We start from the raw sequence: 26,247 nt of genomic DNA, 5'->3' as shown, positions 1-26,247 counted from the left end.
AGTTGGTTGTTGTTAAAAATAAGTCTTTGCTGGTGTAGAACGAACTATGTCTCGTGGGTCAAATGCTTTTGACATAGGTTTTTGGTGGAAGGTAGCTCTGCTCATTCATTCATTTATGCTCCATCTCTGATTATTTTCATGCTGCAGTAATTTTGACAGAAACTATCTATACACAAAACTATTTGCAAACTTCATAGAAAAAGTTTGCCAACTTGTAAATTAGACACTTTTCCTTATTTCTAATATGATGTTGGCTGTGAAGAATAAAAAACAAAAGCCTCTTCTTTATTAAAAAAAAACCTCCCTTATTTAATTAAATTTCTTTGTGTGTGTGTGTATGTGTGTGTGTGTGTGTGTGTGTGTGTGTGTGTGTGTGTTGGAAATAGAACTAAGGGCCTTTGCACAAACTAGGCAGGCACTCTACTGCTGTGTTGTTCTCTGGCTCCAAATTCTTCTTTTATAAAGGTTTGATTATACACACTTATACATTAAATTTTAAATAAAAACATACACATATGTATGTATGTATGTATGTATGTATGTATGTATGTATGTATGTATGTTTTTGAAACAGGTTCCAGGTAACTGTGGCTGGCTTCAAACTCACTATGTAGGAGAGGCTGACCTTGAACTCCTGGTCCTCTTGTACCTCTCAAATGCTGGGATTAAAGGCCTGAATCATAGCCAGTCATCATAGCCAGATCACATGCCTGTGATCCCAGCATTTGGGGAGGCAAAGGCAGGCAGATCTTTGTGAGTTCAAGGCCAGCCTGGTTTACAAAGCAAGTCCAGGACATCTAAGGCTAAACAGAGAAACCCTGTCTCAACAAAACAAAACAAAACAAAAAGCATGAGCCAGGATACCCATCTCTTAAAGTAGAAAATATTGGGGATGCAGAGATGGCTCGGAGGTTAAGAGCACTGGCTCCTCTTTCAGAGGACCCAGGTTCAGATCCCAGCACCCACATGGCAGCTCACAACCATCCCTCACTCCAGTTCCATATAACGCTCCTCTGACTCCCATAGACCCAGGCACATAGGTGCTAATGCATCCATGAAGGCAAAACACTCACAAACAGAAAATAAATCTAAAAACTTTATGAGATTATCATTGCTTCTTGGGGTGGCATTAAAGGACTTTTTATGTTCAAAAATTATAAACAAAGTAGAAAAGCAAACAAGACATTAGAAAAATCATACCACCACCAAGGGCTCATCCCTTCCCACATTTTTTTTTCTGGGAGGAGAAAAAAAAAAAGAATGTCGTTCCTAGCAGATGGCACGGGAATTTAGTTACACATAGAGGTGAGGCCTTCGTTGACTATAACCTGTACAATTTTAACACGGAAACAGATAGGAAAAGAAGTGGCGTCCCTTAGAAAACCATAGCACACCAGCACGCACCAAGAGCCAGGTGTGCGGGTAACTGCACCAACTCCGAGTGCAGAGCCCAGTTCTGGCATCAAGGTTGGTATACAGAAAGCGCCAAGTAAATGTCCATGGACAAATGAATGGACGAGTACTTCATCGAGTACTTCATTCAACTACACAGGAAAATTTTTCACACCAATTTAATAATCACACCAGCTTATTAGATTGTCTCTTTAATGAGTATAACATGGTACACACATAACATACAAAAAGCTCGGGCCCATCGTCGTTCAGTCAGCGGCTCAGGCATGTTCAGTGATCCGGGATACAGTTAGATGAAGTGTAGTCTTCAGGTCAGGACTAGCTGGGTTCATGCACATGGTTATGTGCAGAGCTGGGAAGCATGTAGCCTCCTCTCCCAGTTAACCTAGGACCTTCTGGAGCAATGACTTCTCCCTCACTCTCCAGACACAGTGTGCCCATCCTACTAACAGTGTAAAAACCACGATACAAATGGGAGGAAACACTAAATCGGCCCATCTCTTCTCTAAAATGCTGTTTAACTAAGCTCCCTAAGTCATGATATGTATTTTACAATAATCCTTAGGAAACAGTCCTTGGAGCTCACCCTCCTGTACTCCTGCACAGCTTATGCAAATGCACGGAGGAGTGGACGGAGGAGCGGGCTCTTGGTCACTGTAGGCTGAAGACCTACAGCATTCCCGGCTTGCCCTGGAGCAGTGGATCCTTCTCCTGGTTTCCCCGGAAGAATGGAGCTTTTGTGTGCCTGAGGAAAACACTCAGGCCTTTGCCTTTGACGGTGATGCCGGGGCACTTTCCAATTGGCTTGTATACCTTGTGTTTTCTGAAAATAATGTGTTGGATAGGACTTTAAAAACATCTTCAGCGCGACTAAATTTCTTTCCACAGCATCTTTCTTTCTTAAAGGTTTCTTATTTACTTTATGTATTTGAGTGCTCTGACTGCGTGTACACCTGCCTGCCAGAAGAGGGCACCAGACCCCAGTATAGGTGGTTGTAAGCCACCATGCAGTTGCTGAGAATTGAACTCACGACCTCTGGAAGAGCAGACAGTGCTCTTAATACTGAGCCATCTCTCCAGTCCCCTTGACAATATTTTTCATGGCAGGGGCAAAAGAGCTGCTTCATTCAACCCTGCCTATCGCGAGCCACAGACAAGCATTTTAGGGGAGTATAGCTACTTTCTCTTCAAGCAAGAAGCACTCACTTTGAGATCTTAAACATTACAAAGAAACAATTTTCTCAAGTTACTGACCTCTGGTAGCAGGATTAAAACAAACAAGTCCAACACCGCAGTAAAATTAATAGGTCCTAGTTTGTTATCTGTGGTTCAATGTATGCATTTCTTCGGATACACAAAACATTTCGAAGGGAAAAGAAACTGGCACTCTCACCCAGAAGAAAGCTCTTTGCTTTTCACTATCCATCACAGAGATATAAAGTGTTAAGACCAGAAACTCACTTGTACAGCAAGATGGTTACCATGGTGACAAGCATGGCGAGGCAGCCGATGGCGATGAGGGCACCATTCACCAATCCCAGAGTGGAGGCTGGGTCTTTAAAGAGGAAGAAAAGCCACACGAGTCATATTCCACTCTGTTGGAGGACATCTGCTTGTCATGCCGTCGGACAAACAAGGAGGGGCGGCTGAAGAAGATGCTTACGGCGCTCTGGGCATTAGGTAACCTCCCCATTAAACAGCATGTAGGCTGTGGGTTGACAGTAAGTGGGCATGCACGGAACACTGTGGTGAGGACAACGTCACAGCCCGGTGACAGACACCCTCGGAGGACGCTGCTGGGCTGTCGGCGCCCAGATGTTGAAAGGCTCTCATGCTCACCGTGCTGTCCTCTGGCCTCCCCTCATGCTGCGCGGCTGCCCCTGTGCTAGCCACCCCGCCTCCCGCCCCTCAGAATTCTGGGAAACCTCCTGGGGCTGCCCTTTCCTGTCTCATCTCGGGGGTTTCCTCAATCATGATGCCTTCCCAGCATTCCTGAGGGCACCAACCAGTCCTGTCTCCCCTCCAGAGCGTATCTGATTACCTCAGCCGCCTCTGTCTGCTCCGCTACCATCTCCATCCTCCTAGGTGGTCCTCTTCAGGGACTGAGCCTGCTCTCACAATCATCTCTCCACCGCTCGCACACGTAATCTCCTCACCTCCCTCTCACCCTTGCTTACAGAATGAAGCTCTGACGACTCTCACAGTGGCCTTAATGTGTCCTCACTGTTTATATTCAGGTCTTAGTTGCAGGCAGTTCTTCACCATGATGATACCACTGAGCAGCAAGACTTGTTCCCACACCCAATCTAGGCTGCTGACCACTGCCCTCACCGCCACTCCAAGCCCATGCCTCTTCCTCCCTTGACCCAGTTTGTTTTCCTAAAAATACCACCTTGTTACGTTGTTTACTGCCTGCCTTAAGTTAAGGCTGATTGGGTGTTCTGAGCTCTGCCCTAACCGACAAGGACAAATGACAACCTCTTACGAGAATATTTTATAAAAACAAAGCAAAGAACAAGGGGGTTGAAGAGGTGGCTCAGTGCTCTTGCAGAGGACCTGGGTTCAATTCCCAGCACCCACACGGCAGCTAACAATAATATCAGTTTCAAGAGGATCTGATGCCCTCTTCTGGACTCCAGGGGCTGCATCCATGTGATACACAGACGTACATGAAGGCAAATACTCACACACACACATAAAATGAAATTAAAACACCTCAACAAGCAAACAAACAGAAACAAACACCCCAGGCAACATTAAAAACCAACAGCTGAGGAGCTGGGGAGACGGCTCAGCAGTTGAGAACACTGCTTCTTTGGCAGAGGACCTGGGTTTTCTGACTAATATTCATGTCTGGAAGCTCACAATAAGTATGTGCTCATGCGTGTACACACACACACACACACACACACACACACACACACACACACCCTTAAAACAAAATCAGCTGAGTTTCAGTCAATCCCAAGCAGCTTAATTGGTTGGCTCCGGGCCTCAATGAAGGAAGCAGTCCAGCAGCGGCAGCCCCTGGGGTCCTGACAGCCCTGCAGACCTCTCGGACCTCTTCTGACTTCAGTGTTGCTCAGTTTGGGGCTTAAACAAACTGAGACTGAATTGATCTCAATGTTTTCCTGTATCATCTGTCACTGCCCAGGGAAACAGGGGTCTTTTCTTGTTTTGTTCCCTGGCCAGTGACTTCTGCCCAGTGCAGAGCTCTGTGCTGGGGATGAGGTGGACAGCTTAATGGCTATCAATCAATAAAAAGAATTTCAGCTGAATAAGACTCACTGGATTACAGGTTTTCTTTCCTGACTTTCCTTCTGTGTGTGTGTGTGTGTGTGTGTGTGTGTGTGTGTGTGTGTGTCACTTGTGTACATGTGGAGATACAGGGCAGCTACAGGTGTCATTCTTCTTTTGTTTGAGACTAGCTTTCTCTCTGGCTTGGAAATTGGTCAAGTGTGTTAGACTAATTTGTCCTTGCCTCCCATCTTACCGTTGTTGAGATTACAGGCACACATCACCACTCCTAACGTTTTCTGGGGTTGCTGGGGATCTGAACTCTGGTCCTCATGATGGCAAGGTGAGCACTTTTCTGACTGATCTCTCTCTCTCTCTCTCTCTCTCTCTCTCTCTCTCAGATTCTGCCTGAGTTGGCCTTTCACTTGCAACTCTCCTGTATCAACTTCCCGGGTGCTGGGAGTGTAGGCATGTCCCACCACGCATCCCTCAAACTACCCTCTTTTTCTTTTCTTTCCTTAGGGTGCTGGGAGTGGAAGCCAGGACTTCATGGCCTCACTCATGCCAGGCAAATGCCCTACCATTGTGCTCCACCTCAGCCCCCGTTATTTGGTTTTTGAGACTGGGTTTAAGTCATACCTAACATGATCACTCGCTACAACAAAAATTGTGGGACCCTAACAGTTAACCCTATAAGCCACTCAGAAGATCAGCAGTTTGCCAGCACACGGGAACAAAATGGAATGAGCTAAGATTCTTAAGGTGATTCTGAAAGACAAAGATCTGGGGTAGATAGCTCCGCAGCTCCTGGAGGTCAGCACATAGAAACATCCACAGTCTCCAGCCGCCTCGCTGCGTCTCTCTCCTCCCCTGCTCTCTGGCAGGTGCCAGTGTACCCTGTCCCCTAAGAGGCAGGGTGCTTTTGCAACCTGTTCTCAGCGCTCCGCTCTGATAAGCTTTCAGACGAATAACTACATACCTATGCTGCAGAGTGACAACTCAGTCAACTGGACCCGTGACGGTGGGTCCCTGAGATCCTAAGAGAGCCGAGAACTTCCTGTTGCCTGGTGATGATGAAGATGCAGCCATTAGAGCATCAGAGTGTGATGAATTATGCATGTGTTTGTGATGGTGGTGGTGGTGTAAGCATTTCTGGTTGCCCTACTTGAACAAGACAATTCAGCCCAGTATGAATACCTGATATTATAAGACAATAACTATCACTGGTTGATGCTATATTCTATACACTCTACTATACTACACTATATTACATTATATTATATTATTATATTATACTATACTATACTCTACCATACTATACCTTTCATTTTTGTTTTAGAGTGAACTTCTTCTACTTGCAAAAACCAGCTTATTGTAAAACACTTTGGCAAGCCAGGGATGGTGGCGTGTGTCTGTAATGTCAGCATTTAGGAGTCAGAGGTGGGAGGAGTGCCGTAAATTCAAGGTCAGCTTAGTCTACTCAGTGGGGTCCAGGTTAACCACAGTTGCATACTGAGGTCCTGTCTCAAAAGAGTAAAAATGAAAACAGTATTTGGTGGCAGGAAGGCAGCACCCTGTTCATCTTATGTTTACGGCCTTTTGGTACAATCAAGAGGCCACATGGAGGGATTAACCCTGACCACCGGGGTCAGCCCAGATGGACTCTAGGATTGGGATGGCTCCACGATAAAGTGCCTGAAGATGAACTGAATTGAATTCCATGAAAAGATCAGTCATGCAAGCAAAAACAGGCCATGTAGATGGTATGCTTTCTGATTGCTTACAAATGTCATTCAATGGCTTTTTTTGAGCTTCCTTTTATACTGATGAATGAGGATGTCAATCCATTTTACCTTGTTAAACAAGCTCCAAGTCTCAGGGCATTGGAAATGAGTTACCCACCAGATTGAGCCTGTGAATTCTCTCATCCACTCCCAAAGCATTGGGAGGGCTTCACAGAAGGTTTGGTTTGCTTGCTTGGTTTGGTTTGTTTTTTTGAGACGGGGTTTCTATGTGTATCCCTGGCTGTCCACTCACTTTGTAGGTCAGGCTGGCCTCGAACTCAGAGAGACCAGCCTGCCTCGGCCTCTTGGGTGCTGGGATTAGAGGTGTTCACCACCACTGCCTGGCTTTTTCTTTTTCTTTCTGTCTTTTTTGTTTTGTTTCTCTCTTTCTTTTGCTTTTCTTCTCTGTCTGTCTCTCTCTCTTTTTGAGGCAAGATTTCAGTATGTAGCCTTAGGTGGCTTGGAAATTACTATAGAGATCGGGCTGACTATGTAGATCTGCCCACCTGTCTCCCAAGCGCTGCGATTAAAGGTGTTTGCCATCATACTCAGCATTGAGGTTTACTGTAGATCTCACTATATAGCCCGCACTGTCCTTGAACTCATGATTCTCCTGCCTTGAGTGCCTAGAATCAGAGGTAAGAAAGTCCATGCCTGGCTTAAGAAGTAGTCTTTCTGGTGAGTGGGTAAGTTAGTTGGTACTACCTTGGGGAAACTCTCAGTAAACATGAGGAAGGAAAAAAAAAAAGACCACAGGAGAATCAGAGGGAGCAAAGTATCAATTTAGTGTCCCATTTCTTTTGGCTGCATCTCTTTGCTCTGGCAGGTTCTTCTGAAACCCCGGTTCCAGCCTCTCCTTTCTCACTGTCATTTTGTTTGTTTGGTTTAATGATGATTTCCTCTGGAAATACAAATCTCTTGGCCACTGCGAGGACCACATGAGGGTCAGAGGGAGCAAATGATGATACCCACTTCTCACACCTCATTCTGGCACCTCATTGTTGCTGGCCTGTGGTCTCCTCCCCTTTCATCGGCAGGCTTTTCTTCCACCACCATTTCACCAAGTCCCTCCCTCCACACTTTGCTAAGTAAATTTGTGGTTGGGTTTTGATGCTCATTCTTTTTTGTTTGTTTGCTTTGAGATAGTATCTCTCTATGTAGCTCTGGCTGCCTGGAACTCAGAGTGTAGACCAGGCTGACCTGGAACTCTGCCTCCTGAGTGCTGGAATTAAAGGTATGCACCATCACATCCAGCTTAACCCAAGCTCTTTCTCTCTCTCTATCTCTCTTTCTCTTGATTTTTCAAGACAGGGTTTCTTTGTGTATCCTTGTTAACAAGAGTTCAAAGGATGTTGCCACAAGATAAATTTTGGTAGTGAACTCCTCGAGGGCTTTAATATTGGGTGCATACTTCTGCACCCAATATTAATAGACTAAGATATGTTCCTTAACAGACGAGAAGGGAAAAAAAAGACATTCTTGCAAAACAGAAATCTACCAAATATGAGAATTCTTCCCCCGAGTTTTGCTTTCTCGTCCATGCGGTGTTTTCATAGTCACATGGAACTATAGGAAATGTTCACAGTTATAAATCAAACCTCACCTTTGCCAGGGACAGAGATCAGGGTGCTGGTGAGGGCCAGGCTTGTGTCGTCTCCCAGAGTGAAGTTCACACAGTACGTGCCAGGCCCACTGAAGGCTCTCCTCACAGACAGCAGGCACAGCTGCTCCACAGCCACAGGGCTGCAGAGCCTGGTCTGGGCAATCTGGCAGGTGGGGTCAGAGACGATGGTACAGACTTCCATGGGAGTGCTGTGATGTGGGAGGGGGCGATGAGGACGAGGACACGAGAGAGAAGAGGGCGATGTCAGGGGTTTTGCTGGTGTTTGCATTACTGAAGGGTTTGGCTGTTTTGAAACAGGGTTTCACATTGTTGGCCTGGAACCTGTGGTGATTCTCCTGCCTCAGCTTCTTGAGAGTTAGGACAAGACACTATGCATGCCTTTATAGTAAAGTTTTAAACAGGGTCGTTTTGCTTTTCTTTCCTTCTCCCCCATCCCTTCCTTTCTTTCTTTTTTCTAAAATACAGGGTCTCATGCCCCCGGGTTGTTAAAGATGACCTTAAACTGCAGATTGTCCATCCTCAACCTTTCGAGTACTGTGATTACAGGCAGGTACTGCATGTCCTGTTTTATGTGCTGGGATCCAGCCCAGGGCTTTGTGTATGCTAGGGTGCCCTCTTCCGTGCCCCCTTTTTATTTTTTCTTTTAATAGATGGGATCACTCTACAGCCCGTGCTCTCCCACTTAGCCCCTTGACTCCTGGGATTACAGGCATGGTCCCTCTCCCTCACACCCAGCTCATCTGAGGTTTCTAAGATGAAGGATTGTGAGTCAACCTCTAAGGGTCAAGCCCTTTATTCAGACTGGGGGTCCTCACTTGGCCCTTCCTCTGGCATGACCCCATACTCACGCCCCTTTGCAGGTCATGATGAAGTCCATCAGGGAGTTGCCAGGCTGTGGCCCGGGCACGGGAACGGCTGCCACCTGGATGATGTTGACTTCTACGATTCCCTCTGGCAAAACAGCCACCATAGAGAAGTGTCAAAATACAACAGGAAGCAGAGGAGCCCAGTCCTCCAGAGACTGTTTCCTGTGTTAAAATCCCAGCTAAGTTATGGTATGAGGGCGCAAGGCCTCTGTTGACCAGTGACCAGTGCTCTTAGGCAGAGACCACATGGAGGACATGGCAAGGGGGTGGCCTTCCACGAACCACGAAGTGCTCCTTGCCAGACATCAGATCTGTCATCCACCTTCCAGGACAGCAAGCCATGAACTCTGGCTGTTTATAAACCTCCCCTAACCCCTACCACACACCCTATTACAGAAACTTAATAGACTAAGATATGTTCCTTAACAGACGAGAAGGGAAAAAAAAGACATTCTTGCAAAACAGAAATCTACCAAATATGAGAATTCTTCCCCCGAGTTTTGCTTTCTCGTCCATGCAGTGTTTTCATAGTCACATGGAACTATTCTGCCCACCTAGCTTGTGTGTGTGTTTTGTTTTTGTTTTTGTTGTTGCTGTTTTTTAAGAGCCTAGTGTGTGTTAGAAAGTAGCACTTCTTCTTTGGAGACGGCTTGGGAAAAGGCAGATGCTGTCCCCATGGTCACAGAGCGCCCAGCTCCTGTGTCACAGGTGGCCAATCCTATCCCTAGAAACAGCACACAGTTACAGCTTCTAGCTCATTCTCCAGAATCTCGGATGCCCAGGCTGGGATGTGGTCCCCACCCATTTTCTTTGCCGGGGACCTCGCTGCAGTCCCTGAGGTGAACATCCCTGTGTGGTAGCCTGCTCATTCCCCTTTACGGGCAGAAGAGAGAGACTTTGTAAGAGTCACAGAGGAAACAGTGGGCATGCCATGCTGGCTTTCTTTCCTCCTATCCATTGAGATTCCTGGATGTTCACATGGAATCCAAGGCCAGGATCTTTAGCATGTGGGCTGCCCAGGGGATGAATTTCTACCAGAAAGCATAGGGCAGGCAGGTGAGTGAGTGAAGCGTGGAAACTAAGAGCCATTGCTTTGTGGGTTTGCATCACCTTGGCCAGGACAAGTGACCCCTGCTCCTTTATCTCTACCCTTCTACTGTTGGCAACGTGAATGGTTGGTCTTGTAGACTCTGACACCCTTCCCCACTGGTCTTCAGCCTTACCTACAATTGTGATGGTGGCTCTGAAGTAACCGTATCTGTTTATCTGGCAGTTTCCATTAGAAATGTCACTCAGCTTCATGGAGTTGTAACCAGTAGGCACTAGAAAGTATGAATAATAGAAGTTTCAATAAATGGAGACTAAGAATGTAATGGAGATAACATTATATAACAACAACCCCCCCATGTCCACCTGTTCTTTATTATTTTTGTTTTGGTGGGTTTTTTTGTTTGTTTGTTTTGTTTTGGTGTTTGTTTTACATTTTTTTCCGGAAAGGGACTCAAGTATCCCAGGCTGGTCCAGACTTACTGAAGACCCAGACTGCCACATCCCAGCTTTCTGAGTATATCAGTCTTTTCTTCACTCTCTCAACATCTGGACAGGTCAAGTCCCTGGAGGCAGAGTAAGGAGTCAGCTGTAAATCTTCCTTTCAGGTGGAGCTGGCTGTGGGAACCTGGCCTATTGCCCATACCAGGCAAGCGCTTTCCTGCTGAGCCACACCCAAACTCAAAGCACAACAGATGGATGTTTTTTTTTTTAAACTCAGGCCGCAAATGAAAAGTTGAAGGCCTGTTAGAATCTATAAACAGGCCGCAGCAGAAAAGTTCCCTTTTCATCAGGGTGCAGGTGTTCTGGCCTTATCCGTGGCACCGCTTGTTGCTCACACAGCATTTCATGTCTTTGCCTCTATTTGCTCATCAGCGAAATAAAACTAATCTCACTGTCCTCCCAGGCTGAACCATTTAAACCAAAGTGAGATAAGGCATTCACAACCTGCTTCTCTGCCAGGCATGGTATCCATGCCAATGATCCCAGTACTCAGGAGGCCGAGGCAGAGTGATGGCTGTAAGTTGAGACCAACACGAGCTATATAGTAAGTTGGGTAACAGGGCAGAATGGGGTAGGTGTGGCTGAGGTTCCCAGGTTTTGGGAAGGGGAGAATCATGGGAAGGAGACAGACAAATAAAAAATAGAGGAGGAAGGAGGACACTATGATGGGTTAGCATAGAGAAGGAACCATGTGGGTTGGGAGGAAGGACTCCAAGGATGGCGTGGATGGAGAAAACACCAAGATGAAATATATAAGTAAGTCCATTGGGATTATGGATGGGAGGTAGCCCAGATAGGAACTGATAAGGCAGATGGCATTGGATGGAGGCTGGGAGATGGATGGTGAGGTCATTGAGACAGTGAAGGTAAAATATCTGCCCAGTCCAAGGTCAATAAGGCAATCATAAAATTTAACAGGTGTCTTTGCAGATGACGGATATGTAGAGTCAAGATTTGTTAAAGGATCAATGGAGAGAAATGAAGGCCTGCAAGGGTGGGTGAGAAAAACTTAACTCCCTGTTCCCCAGAGAATGAGGTGAGAGGTGTTGGCTACGAATGCAGGAAAGTTTGACAAGCATAAAATCACGTGACCCGATAGATGTGCGGCTGTGTGAGTGCGTGCATGCGTGTGTGTCTGTGTGTGAGTGTGGCAGTGTGGTGATGGATGTTTAATATGGTACACATGCTATCACGCTGATCAGCACTTGGCTTATAAAGGTTGTTCTGTTCCTCAGATTTGTTCGCAGAAGTCTGGAAAATGAACAAGAGCGAACAGATAGTAGAAAAATAGGACACACTTCCCAGCCTCCTGATTCATTCAGCTGCCCAGTGCCCTCTTCAACTTGTAGTTTTTCAGGCCTGTGGTTTCACTTGGCTGTTTGTTTATTTTTGGGCCAGGGCTTCAAGCTGGTGCTTACTTATTTATTGCAGTGCTGAGAATGGAGTCCAGGCCCCTATTCTGCTTCTCAGCTGCATCCCTGGTGCCTCTGACTTCTGCGATTAGCTGAACCTTATTTGTCAAATAATGATGTCCAATAATACAGGCTGGGCCAGTGGGTAAAGTCTGTTGTGTGAACCTGGCAAGCCTGGATCCCATGTGGAAGGAGAAGCCCCCCCACCTATGCACGCACTCGCGCGCGCGCGCGCGCGCGCACACACACACACACACACACACACACACGCACACAAATGTAAAAAGTTATGGCTGGCTAACTTACTCACTTCAGGCCCCATTCCCTAGCCCTCCCCCTCCCCAGCTGCTTTCAGGCATTCTAAATTAATTATGGTTGAGTTAGCACCTTTGCATAAAGACAGGACTCTTCTCAGTAAAACTGAATGCATAGGGGGTACTGGTCTTTGTTTTACAGCTTGACTTAGGAAAAACAAAAGCAGCAAATTAAAATACCTTTTGAAATAGGCTTCAGAATATTTTTTTTTTAATTTAGAAAAAGATGTTTATTAACAAACCGGTATGAAGAACAGAGGAAATATTCATTAGAAATGCATAAGGCACAAGATGCAGAAGATTCAGAAAATGTGATTGATGTATGGCATGACACAGCTTATAAGAAAGACAAGCTGGCTTTATAAAAATGTGATTTAAAAGGCCCAAATTGAGTAAATTAACCAGATTTTTTTTTTTTTTTTTGGCACTAAAGACATCTGTAATTTATTTAGAATTTACAGCTGCTCTTTCTATTTAAGGACAGTTATCCATTCTCCCAGATAAAGACATTGGTTCTTAGAAAAGCAGCGTTCTTGGTAGAGTATTTGGCCAGCATTTGAAAAGCCCTGTGTTTGGTTCCCAGGTGTGGCGGTGGACGCCTGTAGTCCCAGCAAAGGCGAAGCCTGGAGGTCACCACCCTGGGTGATAATATTGATGCTAACCTGGGCTACCTAAGAGCGTGGGGAAAGGGAAAAGGAAGGGAGAAGAGTGGGGAGGGAGGGGTTTAGAGCCATACTAAGGGGAAGCTGTGTGTGGGACTTGCCCAGTTCCGCCGCATTTGTAACGGGATTGGGATTGCTTAGTTGCTAAGCCACAAGCTTGCAGGGTGTTAGCACGCCCTGTGACGCTGTGCTCGCGCCCGGTCAGACGGGATGGATTTCCATGCACAGGGACCGAAAGCCGCCGTGGTTGTTTAACGAAGAGAGGCAAGTCACAGAACAAGGTGTATCGCACGAACCCACTGACATGAAGTCCAAAGTGACAAAACCTACAGAATGTTTGTAAACGCCTAGAAAATGATCTGGACGGAAACACAGCCAGTGTCAGCATGAGCTTGGGAAGAGAACTCATGGGGACTTTTGCCTTTATGCTAGGCTTGTTTGATGTTTTACTAAGACATGTGAATTAATTACTTGACAATTTAAAACGTCCTATAAAGGGATAAGAACGGGCAATGAAAACCTAACAGCAACAGGGAAATCATAGGATTTTGAGCTCAAGGCCGGTGGCAATACATAGTGTCTCAAACTGATTAACTAAGTTACTGAATAACTAATGAAGACAATGACCACCCCCCCACCTTACCCAGAAAGTACTCACTTAAAGAGGGGCTGGGTGTTGGCACTGCGGGTGAAGGTGAAGGGCACGGCCCGGACACTGCAGCTTCCACGGTGAGGTTAAGGTTGAAGGTTCCATTGAGCACATACGTGTGATTCACAGTGTGCTTGTTGGAGACAAACAGACCAGTGTTGTCCCCAAAGTCCCACTTGTAGGAGATGGCAGAGTCATTGAGGAAGTGGCTGGGGTCGTGAATGAGGACATCGAACATGATGGGGAGGCCTCTGAGGAAGGTTTCATCGGACGAGTTCCGGTCGTTCTTCTGGGACATGGTCACCAATACAGGGATCTGGTCTAGAAGATGCAACACAAGGAAGAAAGAAAACCCGCGTGTGCGCGGCTGTGGCGGAGGGCTGCAGTGATGCTCTCGGCCTGAAGACTGAGACCTCACATGTAAGCTTTAGCATGTCCCAGCTGGCAGACAGGTGGGGCCCCACAGAATTAAACACTCCCGCTCTGCTGGAGTCCGGAGGAGTTTTACCCTGCCCCGACCACTTTGGGACCGACTCTTTCTGATGTCAAAAGGACTAAATGCCTCGTGCTCCACTCCCGTCTCGTCCACGCCACGCACCTGTTATCACATACACGTCCTTGACCTGCGAGATGGGGATGTACGCCCAGCCGCGCCGTCGGAAGACAGCGACTTCCATGACCTGAGGGCCAACGGTCAAGTTGACTGTGTTCATAGAGACTCTCGCTGAACACCGGCCCAGTTTTTGGAGGTACTGACCTGTGGGAGGATAGACGTTTCTAGTTACTGCTAACCTACCTGACCGTTAGACAGTTGTTTCTGAAAGGCTAGTTCAAGGCTGCTCTGAGGAAAGAACAGGCTGGAAGCCCCGGAAAGGGAGCCCCTGGCGGCTCCATGCAAACCGGATGAAGCAACTCTCCAGCTGCAGGAAACTCACAGCCGTGAAAAGGATGGAGCTCTTTAGGGGACGATGCAATCAGGTCCTAATTTACAGGTGAGCGCTTTATTACCTTTAAATGATTTGCTCGGGAAATGCATATCCTTGCCTTAGGAAACTCACTTAATGCCATGGTGATGTATCTGGGGGGAGTTTTGAAAAGGTCTTTATCCACAAATCTACCTTCTTTTCCTGACAATTCAAAAGCAGTAATCCCAGCACTCAGGGAGGCAGAGGCAAATGGATCTCTGTGAGTTCGAGGCCAGCCTGCTCTACAGTCAGTGCAGGACAGCAAAGGCTGCACACAGAAACCCTGTCTTGAAAAAACAAAAAACAGCCCCCCCCCCCAAAAAAAACCTGAAATAATTAAAAAGCAATTGATGTAAGTTGATGGCCATCACAGCTCTGTTTAGATTTTTCTGGAAGACTGGACTTCCACTTTCTAAAATTGCTTGTACTGAAATCCAGCCACAGATCCACGAAAGAGCAACAGTGGACCACAGATAGAAAGGGAATGGAACCCCTGCACGAACACATTCGAGTCACTCTGTTTCCCTCTGTAGCCATCCCTGAAACTCACAGGCGCTGGCCACAGAAGTGGCAGGCCAGTGTAAGGAATTTTGAATAATATAGTCAAACGCTGTGATAACAAAATAAATGCACGTATCCATTAATATCTTAAACAAGAAATATGAATACTGAAAACATTATCCTTCAGTAGCGATCATTTCTGATGTTATTTGTGAATGATTTTTATATTTTGTTTGTGTTCTTCTATATGTCCTTTTTTTTTTTTTTTTTACAAAGCATATGCTTCTTTAAGCGTCACTAATTCACTCGAGAACACTAACAGGTTAATGAACAATAATTTCTGAGCAATTCATTAATAATAATTAATGAAGAATTATTTCTGTGGTGTCCTGTGGACCTGGCGACATTAACCAGGATTTTATTTTTTTCCTCACTGCTCACCCGGGTAAGGAGAGCCCCCAGAGGGACTGGTGGTATAGTTTCAATTAGAGAACATGGAAAGGCAAGGTTAAGATATGAAGGCGATGTAAAAAGAGAAGCGTTTGTAAAAACCAAACCAAGTGTGTGAAAGACGTAGACGAAGCTCCATTTCTTCCATCCGTGGGGTCGAGGGAAGGGCTTCCCGTCGGGGAACTTGAGGTGCTGGCTTTGGCTGGTGTCACCTTCCCATTCGCCATCCTCTGCCTCTGCTGTCAAGTTGTAGGCATACAGGTTAGAAGTCAGTGCCGAATCTAGCAGAGAAACAAATAGGTCAGTTTTCTGGCCTCCAAATGTTCAATGCTCAGCACTCAAACACTTCAGTTTAACAGAACCACTGTGAAAGCTGCTACAGGGATGACGTCTTCATGTTGAGCATTCACCCACGCCACCCCGATGACTCGGCACTTTCCTTGTCCATGCTGTATGTCAATAAAGTGTTGTATCATCAATTTCCAGGAAACTTCTGTCTGGAGGTTTTACTTAACACAAGCCTCTTCCCCTTGAGTCTCCAAGTCTCAGTGCTATTCACAGCATCTTGCGGGAGGCGCCATCTTCTAGAATGGCACACTCTTGTTCCCAGCTTCTTTTCCTCACTCACTGACAGTGCAGCGAAGTTCTCAGTCGCAGCCCTCAGCAGTCTTCAGCCGAGGACTGCCCTAAGGAGAGCGTTCCCCCACATCACGGCAGCGCCACGACTCTGCCCTCTCCAGCCTGGCCTGCATTTGTCTCCTGCACAGTCTCTTCCGTTAAAAGACTCCTCCTCCCAGCACAACAGCCTGCTCTTCACCTCTGAGGAATTTGTCACCCTCTGCTGGCCTCTGAGGGCACTTGCACAAAAAAACACAGACGTTGACCTATCAGTAAGTAGTAAAAATAAATCCTAAAGAGAGGATCTCCTTCTGCAGGTAGCTATAACGGACCTAGATAGATGCAGAGAAAACTCAAGAGAAACAGACATAGAAAAGTGTCTAATCGAATCTCGGAAGGAGTAGAAACCTCTCCAAATGTCATTGCCTGTGGTCTTGAATAGCTCCTTGACTTGAGTTCCTTTATCTGGCTACTAGTTGTTATTCCTCTTTTTCTAAAATTTTCCCAAATATGACCAAGAGCCCTTTGGACTGGCTCTTGTATCCTTTTGACACAACTCCATTGGTCTTTGAGTTCTTTCTTGTTTTTTGTTACAGTTAAGATATCTTAAGCCAAGGTGTTGGGATTACTAGCGTGTGTTGCCACCCTGGCCAGAATCAGTGTTTTTAATTTAATTTAATTATTTTATTTTATTTTATTTTATTTTTTTAGTAAGAAGTTGGGCAAAGAAACACACACCTGTTATCCTAACACTCTGGAGACTGAGGCAGGAAGGTCATGAGTTTGAGGCTAGCCTGGACTACACGGGAAGACGTGTGTGTATTCGATTAGTTTTTCAGGCAATAAAACAAGAACCTGAACATGGATAGTGGACACAGGACAAGGTGGGTATGACACTGGAGGAAATGTAGGTTTAGGTTTTTGAATTCTCAAGTCATGCTAGGGGTGGAACCCGGGGCCCCGCACGCTCAGTCACCAAGTTTGTCTCATCTTGATAGTATAGCTTATAGGGGGGTTACTTGGGAAGAGCTGGAACTAGTGAGAGGAGGAGGAACAGAGAGGGGAATTGGGGGTGGAAGTGATCCCCGCATCCCCGTCATCCAGCCTGAGGGGGAGGGTGGCAAGGGGCGGTGACATCCCCTGTGAGCCTCAGAATTGTGGGCGGGGCTCCAGGGCATGGCTCAGCTTTCTTACCGTCTCTGAAGTTCCTCTCAGAGATGATGTGGCCATTGGCATCCTCCTTCTGGCATCTGGGGAACACCAGGTTCACCACAAATGTGATATTGGAACCCACCAGAGCTGGCGAGTCACTCGTCAGGACCGCTTGCACACGGCTTCCTAGGGCAACAAAGAGTGGAGCTCATTCTCCCAGAAGGCCTTTCACCAGAAGTGTTTAATAAAGTTATATCTCTCCGTAACTCCAGTTCGAAGGGAGCTGATGCCCTCAGAAGGCGTCTTTGGGTACCAGGGACACATGTGGTGCGCAGATGTAGGCACAGACAAAACATTAACACACATTTAAAAAAATCAGCTTTTTGGATTGAGGAGGCACGTGCTGAAAGTTTGTAGACTTTACTCTTAAAGCCGGAGGACTCTGGCCTGTATGGGACCCTTTCACTTTCTGGACGCTCAGGTCACGGCCTTGGCTTTTCTGAGGCTCCTACGCTCGGGGACTCAACAGCCTTGAGGCTGAATCTGCTTCTTGTCTAAAATAGTTCAAGACCCTGGGAACGTCTAAAAGTCCAGGTGATTTTGTGACCTAGAAGGTGAAAACGTTGGGAGGGAGAGAAGCTTGCCTAGTCCAGGGCTGTTCGTTTCCCACCCAGAGCACCGTCACTCACGGGCGCCTGCGCCCTGGCGTTCGAGGCTGCCGCCCTGCTTGGCTGGGGCTGCGGGAGCAGAACCTACCTTCCCAGGAGTCCTTCCACCTGCCGTCTCCCCTCTTCCACGCTGGGTACAGGTTTTCATTCCATTCGTTTTCATCAGAAGACCAGCCCCAGAGCTGGCTGTGCTCCCTCAGGTGACCCGGGGACCGCTCGTGGCCCAGCACATCGCGAAACCCTGCGGTGGTGGTTGAGACACAGAGACATTGTCGTTTCATCGCTGGCTTAACACTGCTGTGAGAACGGTCGGCGGAGCGCCTCATCTCCCAAGGTACGCGCACAGTGCAGCCGACACGTCAAGGAAATAAAGGTACTGAAAACGTGAGTCTGGTTGGGCGTGTTGGTGCGCTGAAATGTCCCAGCACCCGGGAGGCAGGGGAAGGCAGATCTCTGTGAGGCTGAGGCTAGCCTGGTCTACACTGTGATTTCCAACCAGCCAGAGCTACGTGATGAGGACCTGTGTTCTCTCTCCCCCCAAACGCCTGCTGAGGCTGGTGAAGTGTCTCCGCAGGCGAGGTTGCTTGCTACCCAGACTGGCAACCTGAGTTCTGTTCCTGGAACCCACACGGTAGAGGGAGAGCAACGATTCAGAGACCTGTCTCCTGACCTCCACAATGCCTCTCCCCACAAGCAGACAAACAAGGGAAAGAGTGAAATAAGTCTGCTGGAACTGTACTTTTTTGAGATGCCATCGCGCACTGCACCAGGCTGGCCTCATCTTTGTATAGGTCCTCCTGCCTTTGCTTCCTCCGCTGGGATGACAGGCGTGCGCCATGAAACCCAGCCTTAGAGAGAAAATTTTGATAGCCATTTTTTTCTTAGCTTTACCTGGTTTCTCAATATATGGCCTCCAAATATTTAGGTTTGGCAATAGTATCCTAACGGGAAAGTTGGATGCAGGTTTGCAGGCTTTCCCAGTCTCTTCATCCTCTCGTTTGAAGGGAGGAAAAGCATGGAGAGTCCCCAGCAAAGCCCTATGAAGACATCTTGGTGAATATTCCATGCACATTCGTGGAGTAAGGCATTTATGTCGTGCCTAGGATGCTGAGACTGGATTATTGCCATGAACTCAAGTCTGGGTTACAGAAAGAGACTTTGTTTAAAAAACAAACATTCTCCACTCAAATAAGCTCTTGTATAGCCTGTATTTGCTATGTAGAGTGGTCTTTTTTTATGTTATTTGGCTTAGGGTTGAACCTGATCCTTTTTCTAGCTTCATCTCTTTGAAATGCATTTTGAAGCTCCGTTGTTAAGTATAATCTGCGTTTAGAATTATTGCTTTATTGATTGAATTGGCTATTAGTAATTAACCCTCTTTATCCCTGGTAATATTCTTTGCTCTAAAGACTACTTTGCTAGTGTTTAATATAATATAAATGTAACTTTTCCATTGTTTTTTTTTTTTTTTAATTTTATGTGTAGAGGTGCGTGTGCGTGTAGGTGTTTTGCCTGAACTAGGTCAGTGAACCGTGTTCATAGTGTGCCCACTGGATTCCAGAAGAGGGCGCTAGAACTTCTGGAACTGGAATTACGGATGGGTGTAAGCTGCCATGTGAGTGTGAGGAATTGAACCTGGGTCCTCTGAGCCATCGCTTCAACCCTCATTCTTTTACTTGTAGTCTGCATGTATTCTTATTTAGTTTTTTTTTTTTTTGTAGACAGCATATAGTTGGTTGTGTATCTATAAACGAAATCTGAAGGTCTCTAGCTTTTGTGTGACTTCCCGAGATAATTTACATATAATGTAGTGACAGATATCCTGGATTTGAGCCTACCATCTTGTTTACTATCCATCCCATCTTTTCCTTTTTTTCCCCTCCTCCTCATTTATTTTATTTGTTTTGAAATTTTTGAAACAGTCTTATGTGTCTGGGTTGCCCTCAAACTTACTGTGCCGCCTAGGATGACCTTAACTCCTGATCTTTCTGCCTCTGCCTCTCAACGGCTGAGAAAACAGGCAGGCACCGTATCTACCTTATAGTCTGGGGAATTATAACCGGATCTCTTTTTATCTCCACCACTGACTTACTAATTATATCTCTTTGTTTTGAATAGTTTCTCTAAGGTTTACTATAATTCTTTGAAAATTCTCCATAATCTTAAATTGACAGTTTTTTGTTTGTTTGTTTTTAGTCTTGCCTGAAAACCTGGCTGGTTATGTGGTTGCTGTGCGCTTTGAGTATTATGCAGATCGGTTGATTCTTACCCAGCAGCCATTGCCTGCTTACTCTCCTCTTTGTCCCCACCCCCCCCCAACAACTGTTACAGATCCTGATCTGTAACAGATCACAATTCCCAAGGCTCATTTCCCAGCTTTCCTTGCAGTTTGAGTAGGGGAAGATGGTTATATTCTCGCTTAGGAGAGCTGTGAAGAACTCTGCTGGAGCTTTTGGGAAGCGTTCCTCCTTTAGGAAAAAAAGACATGTGAAAACTACCCCGGCCTTCTCTCTTCAGTACCGATTTCAGGGGTGGCAGCGTCCTGGCATGATGCCTGGCCGTCACAGCTGCATTTAACTACGAAGACACAGATCTGAGGAAACATACCAGCGGTGTCAGGTTAGAACTCTGATAAGAAACACCACTTAGATGACATTATTGAGTCATTGCTTTGGTCCTGTGTACCTGTGGGCTGAATGCACTAGATAATAAGAATCCTAGGCTGTTCTATTCCAGCCCAAAGCTTAACTGGCTGTGACCTAGGGAAGCCCCTAAGCACATACTGTCTGCAACTCTCCTCTCCCCAGTTTATACGATCCTGCATCTTAGCTATGGGCTCTTGGAGTTCAGAAACTGTTTTCACGTCTTACACGCTGGAAGGAATACCATGAAGTGTGGTGTTTAGTGGCTACTCGGAGAAACCATATTGGTTGCATGCACTAATCTGTGTCTTCTATTTAAGACAGCACCTCTATGTGCAGAGCAGATCTACGGGATACTTAGAACTCCCGCATTTTAGACCAAATGATTACATGGTAGGCAAACTGGGCTATATCCCCGCTCAGTTTATTTTCTGTGTGTGTGTGTGTGTGTGTGTGTGCGTGTGTGCGTGTGTGTGTGCGTGTGTGTGTATGTGAGTGCAACTTCTGGTGCCATCTCAGAAAAGCTGTCTACCTTTTTGTGAGATATGGCTTCTCATTGCTCACCAATCAGAATAGACTGGCTGGCCACCCAGCCTCACGGATCTGTCTGTTTCAACCTTCTGTGCATGGAGACAGGTGTGTGTCCTGTTTTCGTGTATGCCCTGCTTCTTTTGTAGGTGCTGCATACAGAATTCAGCCTGCCACGTGCGTACCCATCACACCATCTCTCCTTCCTGTTCCTCTCTGAGAGGGAGGCAGATGCAGTGTTCAGTAGCACTGAACCAGGAGTCATGGTGCATGGCCTCTGCCATAAGCAGGCTGTGTGACCTCAGCCTTCAAATCAGACAACCCCAAATACATTTCAGGACTGTGGCCACTGGAACAGACGTTAAGTGGGGAGTGGACTCAAGGCTTCTCAAGCAACGCTCGCAACTAGAAGTTCACTTCGGAGGCATATGGAAAGAATGAAGCCACACCCATTCAGATGAACACACCTGGGTGGAGAGAGATAGGCTCCAGCAGGCCATCTTCAACCCAGCACAAAAGGGGATTCCTCTCCTCTCACACCCAGAACCAGCTCTCACTGTTTCAGAGCCCACAGAGTCTGAGGTAGGTGTTTCCCCAGACACAATCAACACACAGATCAGGCTGGGTGTGACTCAGTGGTACAGTGTCAGCCTGGCATGCAAGGGCCCTGGGTTTGAGCACGACCAGAAAACAAAGCACAACAGTGACAAAAAGAAAAAATTGCACAGATTTCTTTTTTTGCTTGTAAATTTCAGAAGTCAGGGAAAAATACAGGAGCAACGGAAGAACAGAGGAGCCAGGAGTGGGCTTGCTCAGTCTGTCCTGCCAGAGTTCACAGCAGACACAGACGGATCTTAGAGGAGGTGCTAAGAGTGCCAGCAGCACTGGAGCCCGGATTTTAGGCCGCGGCAGGGAGCTCACAAACGCTCAAGCGTCAGGAGATCTTGCGCCCTCTTGTGGCCGCTGCAGGTAACCACACAACAAACTACATCTTTTTAAAAGGCTAAAAAAGAAAAATAACTCAGTAGAGAAAAGACCCATTTTAAAAAGCAGCAAGCAGAGATGAAAACATCAGGATTTAGGACTAGAGAAGAATACTTGGATCAACACCAAAAGCATAACTCATGAAAGGAAAAAAGTGATGCTTTAGGCCTTATTAAAAAAAAAAAAACAAAAGCAAAACTTGTGCTGTGTGGTCCCCAGTGGGAAGAAGTAAAGGAGAGTGGTGCACGCTGCATTTTACCAATATTAAAAGGCAGTTCAAAGCCGGGCGCGGTGGCACATGCCTGTAATCATCTCAGCGCTCAGGGAGGCAGAGGAAGTTGGATTGCTGTGAGTTCAAGGCCAGCCTGGTCTACAAAAGTAAGTCCACGACAGCCAGGGCTGTTACACAGAGAAAACTGCCTTGAGAAAAACCAAACCAAACCAAACCAAAAACAGAAAAGAAAAAGCAATTCAAATTTGGAAGGGGGAAAAGCATGTGTGGACATCGGGCACAGAGGATTGTTGGTGAACCCTCCTGCAGACCTGTTGGTCACGGCCACCAGAGTGACAGGAGCTAGAGAAACTGGGTCAGCACACACAGCTGGCAGGAACTGGAAAAGGTGCAGCCACCCTGCCGAATTCTAGCAAGCCTCAGCGTGCAGTTAACCATACCCAGCTTGTCCTAACTGTGCTCCCTAGTAGGCACCCCAACTTGGCCTGATTCTAACATCCTTCAGCGGGTGAGAGGCTAACGTGGAACAGCATGACCACAGATTATCACTCAGAAAGAAGAAGGAACAACCTATTGGCACAGCCACGTCGGTGACTCTCCATGGAACCATACGAAGGAGAAACCCCACGCCAATGCCTAACGTTCATACTGTAAAACTCCCCTGTGTGACATGCTGGAAATAATACTATTTAAACGGACAGATTCCTAGTGGCCAGGGACTGGAGCCGGGCAGAGGAGGGTATTTGGTTGCAGGAGGGTATGGGATGGTTATGGCAGCAGTGGGCATGTTTTGCATTTTGACTTTCTCCCTGTCAGAATCTTGGTTGTGATAAATGTTTTTATTTTTATTTTATTATTATTATCATCATCATCATCATTTTGTTTAATTTTGCCATTGGGCAGACTGGGTAAAAGTTGTCTTGGGAATCTGAACTATTTCTTCCAATTTCACACAAATGTGTGAGTACCCCAAACCTAAGAAGGTCAACTTAAAATCAGATACGCGCGGTAACAAGCAGACTTTCAGGAAAGGGGGGCACAGGGTGGAGCCCCGCAGTCGGTTATCGCGGAGCACCCCAAGCCTGCGCTGCTCACGGACCACCTGCTCTGCCAGGGCTGTTCCTGCCTCCTCCTTACACTGCGCTCAGGCTTGCTAGTTCCTATCGCTCTTGGTTGGTCCAGTTTGCGATGAGCCAAGGAAGGCCTGGGGCTTTTAGACATCTTCTGAAAGCCCCTACCCAATGCCTGGCTACTGTCCCCCCTCCCCACCTGTGTTGGTGGTTGGTTTTTTTTGTTTTTTGTTTTTTTTTTTGCAAGGCAGGGTCTCACTGTGTAGCTTAGGCTGCCCTAGAATTCACAATGTAGTCTAGGCTGGCTTCGAACTCACAGAGATCCACCTGCTTCTGCTGGGATTAAAGGCACGAGCCACTTAGTGCAGCGTTGGCTACTGTTTTACTGACCCCCAAACCGCGGGATTTTGGGGAGAGGACTTTGAGTGCTGGCTTTTCTTAAATTCCTATTTCTCCCGGCTGTTGTAGCTGCAGGAGGTACCCGGGAGGGGCGGAGGTATGCAGCTCTGTTTTTAAGAACCGCCACTGCATGTGTGTTCCGGTAGCTCATCTCTTAAGACTCTAGAGTCCACCTTCGCAAATGACGGAAAGGAAACTTAGCAAAGCTGATTCACTCGTGGTTCAGCCTAGCATCTGGCTCGAACTCAATTCTGTCCAACCCCAAGCCTGGTCGGAAGGACAGGCGTCCTTTCTGCCTGCTCTCTGTGTGACCCAGCGGGTGCCTGGCTCTCTCTGTGGCCGGGCTTTCTCACCTGGGGAAACCGGACAAGCACAAGGTCAGGCTCCCCCGGCTCTGCGAAGGCACCACACCTAGACACAAAGTTGGCGGTCCGCCTGGCATCCCGATGTCTGCTGTCTCTGTGTCTGAAGTCCAAACCCACAGTCATGGCCTCAGGGGACAGAGGTGGCATCTCAGAGGTGGCGGGGCGTCCCAATACTGGGGCATCCTTGGCTCTGAGCATTCCGGGCGGAGGAGCCATTAAGCTGGGCCACTTACCCACTTGCCTGGCAATCCCCTTGTGCAGGGACTCCAGCGGTTCCACTCTGCCCGGCCTGCGGTCCACCCCAGCCAGGAAGACCCAAGAGAGGACCTGACTTGAGCTACAGGAGGCAGGGAGAAGAGGTGCCACGCCCCTGCGGAGCTGCCCAGGCCGGAGTCGGAGGTGCTGTTACCAGCTGGGTGGCCATACTAGGGCTCAGGGCAGGTGCTGGTCCCGGCGGGTCCCCGGCCCCTGGAAGCGAGGGGGAGTGGCTCTTCCCCTCGCTCTAATTCTGCAAAAGAGACAGCCCCACCGCAGCGGCGACAGGTGGGCGTGCTGAATTGCTACACTGCCCCGCGGCGCGCAGGGAGGCTGGACCTGGACACCCAACTCTGGAAGACGCCGCGGCCACTCACTGCGCAGCGATGTTAGTGGGGGCCCTGCCACAGAGCCCTCCCAGCCGGGGTGGAGCCAGCACGTCTCTCAGGACTCTCCCTGGAGCGGCAGCGCGCTCTGCTCCGTGCAGAGCGAGGGGTGGGGTGGGGAGTTCCGCAAAGTTAGCTTAATGTAGGAGCTCCGCCCTGTGCTCGGGAAGCAGATAAGGGTGGTTTAGGAGCCTTGCTTTATTCTTGGGGTACGGGCTGTCCTCCCACTTCCGGCCTCAAGCTGGCTACTGTGGAAAAGGCTTCCAGCGGCCTGGTGGCTTTTGCTCTCTGTCGGCCCCAGGCAAAGAACACAGTACTGGCATTTGAAACAGACCCTGCTCTCTGCGGACCTCCCCCCCTCCCAAATTCCACTCGAGCGCCCCCAGCCCATGGCTTAGATGAGTGCAAGGTCCCAGAGGGGACAGGACTCACGTTTGGCTGCCTGGAGGGGCAGTCCTGAAGCCAGCAGCAGAAATCCCAGGACCGCGAAGAGACTTTCCATGCTCCTTCCCAGCGCCCGCTGAACCAGTCAGGCCTTGGCTCTCCCTCTCCAGTCCCATCCACCAGGAGTGACGGTGTCAGCCTCCTGCAGCCCGCTCTGTTTTATGAAATACGGGGCCAGGGGAAGATCATGTGACGCTTTAAGCAGTGTGGCTTGATCTTTCGAATTCCACCTCTTAACAACTCGTGCTCATGACTCACTCGCCCCTGGCATCTATTTATTGATTTCGGATGCGCTGTATTTTCATTTTGTGATCCCGCAATTTGCTCCTCTCTTCTTTCTTCCTCTTTGCCCTCGTCTTTCCTAAAGGGAGCTTCCCATCATCCTATTCTGACATTCTTCACCAAACACAACTTCGGCTCTCCACCTGGCTGTTGGTGAACCTTGTGCTTGCTCGCTTGTGCCAGTTCGCTGCTCACCTTGATGCATCTTCCCAGAATCTGGACAGCCTGCACCCGGCCTAGCATCCCCCCCCCCTCATCCCAGAGCAGACAGATACAAGGTATCATTCCAATCAGATGCCGTGTGCCGGATATACATAGACACAAACAGTGCATGATACTATGTCAGAAATTGGGAGCTGGGGACAGCCCACAGGCTTCAAGCTGTGGAGAACTGTACCCAAGGCTGTATCCACGCGGCTCTACAGAATGCTCAGAACAAACTACTGCCTTTGTTTGTTTGTTTGTTTGTTTGTTTGTTTCTCTGTGCAGCCTTGGCTGTCCTGGACTCACTTTGTAGACCAGGCTGGCCTCGAACTCATAGATATCCACCCCCCTCTGCCTCCCTGAGTGCTGGGGTTACAAGGATGTGCCACCTCGCCTGGCTGACTGCATCATTTTTTGGTAACTGCTCTCAAATAACTGCTCAAAATAACTTGAGGTGAGTTGTGGAGAGCATACTTCCTATCACCACACAGCAAGCATTAGGTGCAAAAGCGAGCTTCTCTGGAGCATAGATCTCACACGCACAAGTCATTTCTGGTTGTAGGCTGTGTGGGAACGTAGTGATGTGAGAT

General features: G+C 47.7%; 1 protein-coding gene across 1 annotated transcript; it reads right to left on the bottom strand.

Moving 5' to 3' along the window:
- Positions 1–1,589: 1,589 nt before the first annotated feature.
- On the bottom strand, positions 1,590–25,534 carry Gpnmb (glycoprotein nmb). Its single transcript, XM_055611895.1, has 11 exons — positions 25,160–25,534; positions 17,955–18,107; positions 17,241–17,384; positions 15,536–15,709; positions 14,111–14,269; positions 13,522–13,833; positions 10,148–10,246; positions 8,907–9,009; positions 8,038–8,246; positions 2,875–2,968; positions 1,590–2,236 (listed from the first exon to the last, which is right to left on the bottom strand). The coding sequence occupies exons 1-11, from the start codon at positions 25,227–25,229 to the stop codon at positions 2,083–2,085; spliced, it is 1,671 nt and encodes a 556-aa protein (XP_055467870.1). The 5' UTR covers positions 25,230–25,534; the 3' UTR covers positions 1,590–2,082.
- Between the last annotated feature and the right edge of the window lie 713 nt (positions 25,535–26,247).

Source organism: Psammomys obesus, unplaced genomic scaffold, assembly GCF_907164565.1.
Source record: "Psammomys obesus unplaced genomic scaffold, mPsaObe1.curated_primary_1811, whole genome shotgun sequence".
Lineage (NCBI taxonomy): Eukaryota > Metazoa > Chordata > Mammalia > Rodentia > Muridae > Psammomys > Psammomys obesus.
This window is presented reverse-complemented; position numbering and strand designations above follow the sequence as displayed.

Bases quoted from the DNA above. Each gene is read 5' to 3' on its own strand.
- Gpnmb (XM_055611895.1), bottom strand. From the start codon at position 25,229: ATGGAAAGTCTCTTCGCGGTCCTGGGATTTCTGCTGCTGGCTTCAGGA. The intron at 17,385-17,954 runs GTAGGTTCTGCT...TTGTTGCCCTAG, and splicing joins GTGGAAGGACTCCTGGGAAG to GAAGCCGTGTGCAAGCGGTC. The intron at 13,834-14,110 runs GTGCGTGGCGTG...TGCATCTTCTAG, and splicing joins GGACGTGTATGTGATAACAG to ACCAGATCCCTGTATTGGTG.